Genomic DNA, 12,012 nt, shown 5'->3' with positions numbered 1-12,012 from the left:
TTGGATATCTGAGCTGAAAGTTATGCCAAAAATACTAACTGATATGCAGGCTGGAATCCTAATCCGAATTGGACTTGGATTTGGTGCAAATTTCCTTTGATTTCTTGCTCCAATTGGACTTGAATTTAATTGGCCTAGCCCCACTTTGCATGTAAAGCCCTTGTTACCTGCAACACAAAGATATTATATAATCAGTAACAAAATAACATAAAAGTAAAACTAAATATGTAGATATGTGAGTACTTTATTGTATATATTTCATGCACATCAAAAACCTATCAAGAAGATATTAATTTACAAGGGTTAGTATACATATTCTCATATATATACATATATATATATACATATATTCGTATATATACTTCTATGTATTCACATATAAATATATAAAATATGCTCTACAGAATATGAACTACAATGTATGTATGTGTATGTGTGTGTGTGTGTGTGTGTATATATATATATATACGTATGGCAGAATAATGATTAGTTTGTATTAAAAGTAAAGCATGTAATAACAAAGAAATAATAAAAGTTTCAACAGAAATAATCATGGTAAAAAATATTCATAGCAGGATGTTAACTAAAAAGATCTCAATCCCAACTCACACAACCTTATTATCAAATAAGGCTATAAAGTTATGTGGTTTGAAACATGAGTTAGAGTAGTCATCTTTTGGAGATTGCAAAGAGTGTACTTTGGTGTTTTTAGAGGGAGGGAAAGGATTTCTAGTAATGCATGCTAATTCTACTGTGTTTTCTCTACTCTCTCTTCTCTCCGATATCACTTTCTTTCTCTTTTCTCTCTTCTTTCACTTTCAACTCACCATTCAAATTTCCTTCATATAATATTCTTTGATTTATGTGTTCTTGTTCCTCATCCTATATTCATGGGTACTATTCCTATTTATACCATAACTCAATCCATGCTCTTTTCCATTTTTGCCCTTATTTTACCAATCATTTTGTCTATTGCAGGCATTCAGTCAACACCCACAACATACTAGCCACTACCTTCCAACCGTGTACAAGTGGGTTCAATCCCACTAAGGAGTTTCAGCCTATTCCTTACGACAAATAACCTCCCTATTTTGGTTAAAGACTAGTTTGCCACGAAGCAACCTCACATCTCTTTTCCTAAAACGGTAAAGGCCTCCATTAATTCTCTGTCTTCATTCTCTAGCATGTATCAGATGGTTCCTACTTACCTTCTTCCCATTTTTGGCAAATATATTTTCCTAGCAAAGCATATTCCCAAAAGTGGTCTCAGCAGGATACCAAATCTAGGTCATTTCCCCCCTCCACCAAACTACACCCTCTGCACCTCATTGGCCTTAGGCCTTACTCGCTTGCATTATTGGGATGCAGAAGGCAGAGCCTAGACCTTACCTTACTCACCTACCTTGCTACTTTTGACTTTTTTTCTTGATTTTGGTTTCTTTCTCCTTCATGCATTTTCTACTACTGTTATTTTTGTTTTCTTTCATCATGTCCCTTACTAGAGATAAGTTCAGGTTCTTTTCTTCTTTTATAAGGATGTTATGGGCTTCATAGGCTTGCTGCCCTTTGTCGAGTCAAAAAAGTCTTGACCCAATTTGCTTTAATTTACCAAAGTCATTCTACAAAAAATCTGTATTATATAGAAGATATGTATTCTGCAGAAGATCTGTATTTTCCTGCAGATCACTTTTCCTTGCATTTCTCTTTCAGCCCAAACATAAGTCTAGGCTTTTATTTGTTTTTTTTTTTTTTTTTTTGGTTTCTTTGGTCTTCTTGGTGGGCCTTTGGGCTTCACTTTTTATTGGGCTTTCCCCCTTATTGGCTTTTAGGTAAGAAGTTGCAAAATGAGCATCAACATTCTTCAAATGTAATCTAATTTGGACATACCAGGAGTTAACTGCATATACATGTTCCATGGAGATTTTTCATTGGTTTTCTAAACAGTATACTAAGTTTAACCATGGAGATTTGAAAGAGGAACGCTAAATGCTTATTATTATTATTATACTACTAATGAATTTGGATATCAGGATGTTTTAATCAAAACAAAACAATTTATGCCCATGGAAAGCACACAAGTGAAGCGAGTTCTTAGACTTCAGATATAGAATTAATCAAATAATAACTTGACACTTCTGAATTATCCGAAGTTTAACTGTTTGAGTGCCACCTTAATTCGAAAATACATAAACTCTGTATCGATAGTTTCTCTTGTCTTGACTCTTGAGGAAATTGAAAGCGACACTAGAGACATTTCGTGGGCAAAGTTTTGAAGGAGTAATGAAACCCAATTCATAGGAAGCAATGGTGGAATACTTTGATTCAGGGGGCAACATCAATTTAGTATATGATATAATTAATTTAAAACAAGAGTAATGAATTTTAAAAAGACAACGTATATAAAATATAAAAAAAAAAAAAAACATATATATATATATCTTAGTATTTTTTTTTTTTTTTGATTGTTTATATCAACTATGGAGGTGAAAGTCTAGAATTATGTATTGGGCCTAAGGCCCTATTGGAGGACTAGGGCGTGTTGGAAGAGGAGAAAATGATTGAGAAGGAACCCAAGTGGGAAAAATATACCTGGAAATGAATGAAGAGTACAGTCCGAAGAGAGCGTCAATAGTCCGAAGAGTGTGATCTCCTTGGATATGGAGAGTCTCAGTCAAGCAAGCCCTTGGGAGGTTCAAGTGGCTTTCCTGACGGTTTCAATAATAAGGATAAACTTCAGGCATGTATGGAGATGATAAGAACGAATAAAAATATAGAGGAAAAGCTGCTACCACCACATTAAATGCACTGCAGCAACTTTTCTGACCGCATTAATGTGGAGAAGACCCCTAAACAGTGCACTCTCAACCACCACCACACATAGAGAACCAAAAAAGAGGCCTAATGGGATATATACTCAAGTAGATGCTCAGATGACTAACAAGTGTACAATCAAGATGACCCGAAAGGCACTATATAATGTAAAAGATCCCCCATAAGGAGGGGGAGAAGAGAAACTGTAGGAGAAAAGATTGTTAGAGTTCAAAAACAAGATTCTAATTTATAAATTATCTCTTCGGATGTCTATTCAATTAGGCTTTATGAGTGTTTTTATGTTTATTTGTTTTTGAATCCCATGCTAGCCGTTGTTGAATTCCTATCCAGCCCAACTCTTTCATTCACTCTCTACAAATTCATTGTCTTGGGTTCATTGGGCTCAGACTCCAAATCTTTTGGGCTTGGGCTACAAATCTTGACCCTACAATTGGCACGGTCTATGGGGAGAGCTTGAGCAAGAGTGGAAGCAATGATTGATGATGGCGGAACCAAGGCAACAACCACTAGAATCTAGAGCATCCCAGTACGTTGATCATTTTCTTAACTTGGAGCAGAGACAGGATTGTGAAGGTAGTGTACACACTGCGCATACTGATCGAAGCCAGTCACATGGTGGAAGTCACGTGTCTCATGTAGAGAAGAACAAGAACATACAACTTGAGATTGACAAACTGAAAAGAGAGTTGCACCATGCAAAGAGAAGGCGAACATCTTCTTACTTCGAGGATGACTTTGACGATGAGCAGGATGTCTCTTACAGACATAGGACCAGTACACCAGTTAGTGAGTCTTTTTCTTACAAAGAAGAGCACTATCACGAGTGCCAACCTCCAAGTCCATCCTATGGGGGTATAGGGAATGATGCTATGAGTAAAGCTTTGAATCAAATCTCCAAATCACCTTTCACGCGCAGGATCGAACAGGTAAAACTTCCTTGCCATTTTCATCAGCCAACATTGATTATCTACAATGGGAAGACAGACCCTGTAGAACATGTGAGCTACTTCAACTAGAGGATGGCAGTCCATTCTAAAGATGAAGCTTTGATGTGCAAAGTTTTCCCCTCTAGTCTTAGACCAGTTGCGATGAGATGGTTTGACAGCCTGAAAGCAGATTCCATTAACTCCTTCAAAGAACTCACTCAAGCATTTAGTTCTCGTTTTGTCACCTGCCGAAGAGTGGCTAGGCCCTTAGCTTCTTTGTTATCCTTGAGCATGCAAGAAGGTGAGACCTTGAAAGCATACTCGGATAGGTACTGAAAGATGTTTAATGAGATGGAAGACGACTGTGATGGAGTGGCCCTTAATACATTTAAGCTTGGCCTTCCCACTGACCATGGTTTAAAGAAATCCTTAACTGGTAAGCCAGTTACTAACGTGCGTCAGCTCATGGACCGTATTGATAAGTATAAAAGAGTTGAGGAAGATCAACAACAAGGAAAAGGAAAGGACAAGGTTATCCCCCAAGAGAGGAGGGATTTCAGGTCGAACCGTTACAACAACAGTAAATCGCAGAGAGATTTTGCTGGACAATCAAGATCATCAAATCCTTAAGCAGTCAACGTTGTATTCAAAGAGCCAGTGCACCAAGTCCTGGAAAAGATTAAAAATAAATCATTCTTCAAGTGGCCGAATAAAATGGAGGGAAACCTTGAGAGGCGTAATCATAATCTCTATTGCCAGTACCATCAAGACCATGAGCATACCACAGAGGATTGCGAGCCTATGGGATCATTTGGATCAACTGGTCTGCGAGGGTAAGTTGAGACATTTCTTACACCACTCAAGTGGTAGAGGAAGTCAGGTGAACTCAGAGCCCCAAAGGGATGATTCTTCAAAACCTCCTTTGGGAACTATCAATGTCATCTTCGTAACATCGAGGAGAATAGAATCCTGGCCATCCAAGGTTATGTCGGTAGCTCGGTTACCCGTAGGAGACCTTAGTCATAGTCCAAAGAGAGCTAAATCGAATATTAAACCGGTGTTAGGGTTCTCGGACGAAGACAAGGTTGGAACCATCCAACCCCATGACGATACTTTAGTAATCACCCTCAAAATTGGAGGGTATGACGTGAAGAGAGTAATGGCGGACCAGGGTAGCGCAGTAGAGATAATGTATTCTAATCTCTACAAGGGGCTAAACTTAAAACCCGATGACTTAGCACCAAACAATTCTCACCTGGTGAGTTTTGAAGGAAGAGTTGTTACCTCGAAGGGCCAAATACGATTGCCTGTGCAGATTGGTGCAGAGGTAGTAGAGGTGGATTTCATCGTTGTAGATATATATTCGCCCTATACTGCAATTGTGGCTAGACCTTGGCTTCGTACCCAGCGGTTGTTTCCTCTACTCTACATCAGAAAGTTAAGTATTCGTCTGAGGGTCAAGTTAACGAAATCTTGGGAGATCAATCTGTGGTGAGACAATGCTTGGTGGCTGCCATCCAACATAAACCCGAGATTGAGTCCTCGACCCATGCTGGAAGGGATTTATAGCAATCAAAACATCCTGCACCGCACACCAATGACTCAGCCGAGGGTGTGAGATGTGAAGAGTTGACAAAGGTTACCATTGGGGATGATCCAGAGAAGTTCTTTCAGGTCAAGTCTCAATTACCTCTCTAAGAGAAGGATGCGCTTGTAGAATTCCTTATGAGAAATATCAATGTATTTGCTTAGAATGCTTATAAAGCCTCGGGGGTAGATCCAGAATTTATATGTCATCACCTAAATGTCAACCCTTTAGTTAACCCTAAGAAATAGTCTCCTCGGCGCCCATCTAGGGAACATGCTAATGTAGTATGGGAGGAGGTAACAAAGCTCAAACAAGCTGGAGCTATCAAAGAATTTTTTTATCCAGAGTGGCTAGCAAACATTATGGTGGTGAAGAAGAAGAACGGGAAATAATGAGTATGTGTATACTTCACTGACTTAAATAAGGCTTGCCCCAAGGATCCTTTTCCTATGCCTAAAATTGATCAGCTAGTAGATGCCACTGTCAGCCATTCTCGGATGAGTTTCCTAGATGCCTTCTAAGGTTATCACCAAATACCATTAGCCCTGGATGATCAGGAAAAGACTGCTTTTGTCACCCCTATTGGGAACTACCACTATAAAGTGATGTCATTTGGTTTGAAAAACGCAGGATCCACCTACCAAAGAATGATGACAAGGATGTTTGAGGCACAGCTGGGTGGAAGTATTGAGATTTACATAGATGATATGGTGGTGAAAAGCAAAATCGTCTCTGAACATGTAAAGGATCTTGAAAAGATCTTTGAAGTTCTAAGAAAGTACAAGGTGCGTTTAAATGCTTCGAAATGCTCATTTGGTGTGGGATCATGCAAGTTCTTGAGCTACAAATCTTGACCCTACATCAACCTTCCAATGATTGGTTTCAAAATCAGAATTTAAAAAAAAAAATAAAGAAAATCAAAAAAAATTTGAAGAACTGCAAAATCGCAGTTTTGCAAATATTCATTCACTTTGAATTTGATTCAATACATAGTTATTTATTTTTTTGGTAAAAAGCTAGAACTATATATACAATGCTTTCTTAATGATTCTTTTTAAGACATTGTTTTAAACATAGTTATCAAAACCATATCAGAAGTTGACCCGATTGAAGAATTAGTTCATTGGTTCAACTAGTGGTTCATTTGTTGAATTGTAGGTTTAGTAATTAATTAAATTATAAATTATAATTATAAAAAGCAACTAAAATAAGATTAAAAAAAAAATACTCCATTTAGGTAAATTAATAAATTATAACATTAAAAAAAATTACATCATATGACATAAAGTTGAAGAATATAAAAAACTAAACACAACATTCACATAAATCATCCAATAATCAAGTTATAGTCCAAAAATCTTAAAACAACATATCTCATAGAAATCCAAAATAAATTTTGATAATGGGTCACCACAACAAGATGGGTTGAGAGATCAATGGCATGGGGAGAGGAAGAGAGACCAGCGGCACGTGGAGAGGCAAAGGGACCGATTGTTTGCTAAATATAGCAATAGCAACCTAGGTAAACTAGGTTTTTTATGCTTTCGGATCTAAAATTTAATGCTCTAATACTACACAAAATGGCATTGTCCAGACCTTGTGATGAAACAACTACCATCTCCTTTTAGCTTTTTCCATCAAGCGCTTTCTAAATAGTAAATACCAAAAGTTCGTTGCAAAATATATGTTCCATGGGGATAACTTGAATGTTGAAACTTCATTGGTATTCCAAACTAGATATCCAAATTGACAAGTTCTTTATTTATTGAGAGAAAATTTACAAAGTTTAACCATAAGGATTTAAAAGAGGAACACTAAATACATTATACTACTACTTAATTTGGATTTCAGGGTGTTACAATCAAAAGGAAACCATTAATTTTATGAATTGTGCAAAGCCTATTTCTATTTTCTGGTATGGTTGATATATAACTTTTTTAATTTAATAATTTGGGAGAAGAAATTCGAACCTTTGATGTCTCCATTGCAATTGGAAAATACATAGACTCTTTGTCAGTGTTTTCTCGTCTTGACTCTTGAGGAGAAACACAAGCAACAAAAAAGAAAAAACAATTGTCCTAACTGCTGAGGAAAAAAACAAAAGGTTATCAGTTATGGGCTTAGATACCAAGCTCATCACCCAAATACAAATGTAGCCTGCATCCCAAGCTCATCACCAAGAAATGGGCTTAGACACCAAAAATGGCCTTTTTAATCTTTTAAGTTTGACATTATTTTCATTATATTCGTTCCGTCTATTTCCACTTGAAAAACATTGTTCACTTTCTTAAAACAACACCATTTCACTTTTTTTTTTTAATTATTAAAAAATGATTTAGAAATTAATTTATTCATTTATTTAAATCAAAATTTGAAAAACAAAAGTGATTTTTTTTTTCTCAAGCACTACAAAACTTCTATTCTATACTCTAAGCCACAAGCTAAGTAAGATATTTTTTCTGGAGCAATTGTTTGAAAATATAAAAACAATCAAAAACCATAATAATTTTTTTTTTTTTTTTATCGTTTATTTCTTTCTTCTCTCCCTCATAACAAACGAACAGAAATGTTTTGGTTTCACAAACACACAAATTTAGGCTCATAGAAAATTTTCAAGTTCCAACTTTCATAGACATACAAATCTGAAAACGGGAAAAGCACAAAAAAAATTAAATAAAATAAAAAATCTGGGTCTATTGGTTTTATGGGGAGGGAAAAAAAGTGAGCAAGAAAAGGCAATTGGGATATGTTCGATACTTAGGAGGAGAAGCTATATGAACTCCACTTGATTTATATTTTTTGAGAATTAGTTGGAGTATGCTCTTATCTATTAATAGGTTTTTGGTTCACACGACTTATCGCTAGGAATGCTTGTCAAAAAAATAGATGGCTTTTCTTGGATGAAATGAAAATTGGATTCATGTAACAAGAGAAAGGTTTACCATTCCTTAGCCGGAAAGATATGTGGCCATGAAATAGGAATTAAGCAGAACACAATTGACTTGGAGGTAGAGTCATGGAAATACCTATTTCTTCCATAAATCCAATAGTAGGTAGATCTTATTAGATACCAAGTCAAGGATATGGTATCTAATATGTCTTTCTACTCATCTTCTTTTATTGATTTTGTATCTTTTCCATCCTACTTTTTTTTTCTTTAATTGAAATTGGTTTGTCGTTGCATTAGAATTCAATTACATTGATTGTATTTGATTCTATCCAATTGGCACAATAACCAAAACAAACTAGTTACAAAATCATATGATTGTAAGTTGTGAAGCAATAACAAAAAGAATTCAAATAAATGGAACGGTGAGAAAAAGAGAAAAAGAATACTAATATGTAAAGTCTATGAGCGATCTTATAAATGATGTCATAATAAAGCATCAATATTAATTTGATTGATCTAGAATTAGATGAATTTGTTCATAGAAACCCCCCCCCCCCCCCCCCCCCAAAAAAAAAAAAGTCAAGAGCCCTGGGTCCATAAAGACTGAGAAAATTGGCTTAATACACATTTCATTTTCATTAGGAGCTTTGCTATAGAATTCAAGTCTAACCATTAATCATAAAGCGATGGGCACGACGAAACCCATGGATGCAGAAGAGTCTATGAAAATGAATCATAATAGTTCATTAGGTAGGATGGCAAACAAACTTGGGACCAATCCACTTTTATTTTGAGAGGTCATGTCATAGGATAACGTTACAATGAAATAGATATGGAAAAAATAAATTGCTGGGAATGCTTGTCAAAATGCATTTTGTCACTAATCGTGTAGGAGATTTTGGTTTATTATTAGGAATTTAAGTTTTATTGGATAACGGGTAGCTATTTACTCGATTTTGAACCTATTTATCTTATAAATCAAAATAAATAATACAGGCTCGATCCTTGTTATTTATGGCCATAAAGGAGCCGTATGAAGTGAAAACTATTGCATTTTTTTTTTTCAAGAGTTTTAGCCCCAATTCACAAAGGGCCAAAAAACACTTTCTAGTCTATTTTTTGTCCAGCGAAATATGTGGCCTTTATTTTATTTTATTTATGGGAGAGACGTGTGGGCTGATGTGGCCTTAAATGATAAATTTTTCTTTTATTAAAATTAATGATAAGTTTTACTAAAGTAGACTAATGCTCTGTTTGTTTCGATATCAACATTTTCAAGAAAATGATAATCTTTTTTAATTACAAAAATAGAAAGGGATAATGATAAATTAATGAATATTAATAATTAATAATTAAAAGATAAAAACTAATGAATTTTGTAGGAAAGAATTAATAAATAAAATCATTCCTAAAATATACATAAATTTGACCAATTTTAAATTACATAAAATTTTTCAAAGGATTTGCACAAGATTTACAAAAATATGATAAAGACAAGCAAATAAATATGCGTGAAAATTAAAATTACACCATTAAAAATATAAATTGTTCAAATACAACAATATAGATTGTAGGAACTTGGAGAATTTGAAAATTATAGAGTTGGAAGATTTAAAAAAATATAGCTATTTTGAATTTGGAAAGAATAAAAAATGAATGAAAAACTAATATTAAATAGAATAGAGAAATGATAGAGAGCCTGTTAGAAAGTGTATTTGAAGAAGTAAATAGATAATATGTAAAAGTAACTGTTTACTCTTCAAACAGTACAAAAATTTGAAGAGACTACTAGTGATGCTCTACGCAACATACATTCCGTCTAATTTTAAATCATATCACAACCCATTACTTTCCTTGCATCAAGTTCCTCATCACAAGCGGTTCCAAATTCTTTCAAGATGTTCTTTGTTTAGTTCTATAGAAAATACCAAAAATTGTCTGCATAATTAAAGCATTGAATCATTTTTCAATTTTCAATTTTTTGAGAAAATAAAAATGAGCTTAATTCAATTATTGCTACCAAAAAAATGAATAGATTCTTCAAATTCCGCTTGGTAGCATAATACAATTATGATGAAAGTTTTGGTGGATTGATGTTGCTAGTTTTTCGTTTGGATGTCAAGAGATATAAAAAATAATTGGATTATTTTATTTATACTTTTAACTTAGGGATTTCAATGAGTAGTTTTTATTTTTTTTTTATTTTTTTTTTAAAGTTGTTCAGAGTCTACACTCTACAGTCTATTTCTTTGACTTGGCACAAAAATTGACATAAAGTATTTTGATTAATGCAAATGAACAAAAAATCAACTAGCTAGTACACGTGATAGACTTTTTTTTTTTAGATGAATGCGAATGATAGACTTAGAAGGCATATCATTAATGTACCAATTTTTTTGGTTAATAAACTGAAATACAAGATTCATAGTGGTCATCGATAGTTACGTATTAAATAAATTTAAATTGATGGAAATACTTTTTTCTCTTCTATATTTTAACCCTATTTTCGTTTTGATCCCTGTTTTTTAATTTTACTACTTTTAGTTCCTAAATGAAAAAAGCATTTCATTTTGGTCCCTACCATTACTCACTTAACGGAAATATCTTATGTGGCAAACAGAGTATACTGTTGGCACAATAAATACTGACCTGCCCATTAAAATAATATTAAAAAAAAATGCCCCGTAAGCATCCACGTCAATCTCTAACTAAAAAAAAATTATCAATTAAAAAAACATAATTAAAAACAAAAAAAAAATGGTGGAATTTAGATTCATGTGTGTTTTATTTGTACTTGTTTCTTCTTTTTCTTCGTTCTTATTCTTTCTATTCCCAGATCACTATTTCTCCACCCTCCTTCTTTTTTTTTTTTCCCCTGCTATTCTCTCTCATTCTTCCAAATTTGGTGTGACATGGGTCCTCGGCTAGTGACGGACCAATGTGGGATCAGAGGTGTTTGCAGGTGGTGGGTCAATTTTTGTCTGTGTACATAGTGTGTGGTGTGGGCTTCTAGGTAGATTTGAAGCCTAACTGAGATTGAATGTGAATCCTCTCCCTCCTCACTTTCTCATCTCACTCTCTCTATCTTGGGGTTGAATTTGAAGCCAATCTTGGGTTTGCTGTATTTGTTTTGGGTTTTTGACAAATTTGAGAAGGGATATCATGAGTTTGTGAAATGAAATTTTTTGAGTTTGTGAATGGATATTTTTTGGGTTTGTGACAGAGAATTTGATCGGTTTGTGTATAAGGGGATTTGTTGGGTTTGTGAAAAATGTTTAGAACTTAGGATTGACATCAAAAATTTGGTTGGTTGTTGATCTGAATTTTTTTTTTTAGTGAAATTGAAAAAATTGTTTGGTTGCTAAGAAAATGGATGATAAAATGTTATTTTCTTTTAACTGTTAATGAGTTTTGATGTGTTTGGTTATAAAGAAAGTACAAGAAAGAAAAGTTAAAAAAAGAAAGGATTAATTTACTAAGAATACGAAGAACATGAACATGATCAGTCATACTCTAGGGAAGAACACAAAGAAGATGAACATGTTCTTCTCATAAATAATGAAAGGAATAAAAAAAAAATCATTTATTATATTTATTTTACTTTAAAAAAAATTGAAATTCAAAATTTTATTTTAATTGTTTTATCTTTTTTATCTTTTTTTATTTTATTTTATTTTATTTTATTTTTTGTTATGAGAAGGTATTGTTTTGTCTAAGTGGCTTTTTTAAAAATTAAGCTGCCGACGTGGCTTTTTTAAAAAGCCAAATAATTTTTT

General features: G+C 34.0%; 1 protein-coding gene across 1 annotated transcript; it reads left to right on the top strand.

Moving 5' to 3' along the window:
• Window positions 1–4,530: 4,530 nt before the first annotated feature.
• LOC112037829 (uncharacterized) lies at window positions 4,531–5,253 on the top strand. Its single transcript, XM_024070656.1, has one exon. The coding sequence runs from the start codon at window positions 4,531–4,533 to the stop codon at window positions 5,251–5,253; it is 723 nt and encodes a 240-aa protein (XP_023926424.1).
• Window positions 5,254–12,012: the final 6,759 nt, after the last annotated feature.

Source organism: Quercus suber, unplaced genomic scaffold, assembly GCF_002906115.3.
Source record: "Quercus suber isolate HL8 unplaced genomic scaffold, Cork oak 2.0 scaffold_97, whole genome shotgun sequence".
In the NCBI taxonomy this organism is placed as follows: Eukaryota; Viridiplantae; Streptophyta; class Magnoliopsida; order Fagales; family Fagaceae; genus Quercus; species Quercus suber.
The sequence above is the reverse complement of the archived record's forward strand: the minus strand, read 5'-3'. Positions and strand labels throughout refer to the sequence as shown.

Coding starts and splice junctions, on each gene's coding strand:
- LOC112037829 (XM_024070656.1), top strand. CDS start 4,531: ATGAGCATACCACAGAGGATTGCGAGCCTATGGGATCATTTGGATCAA.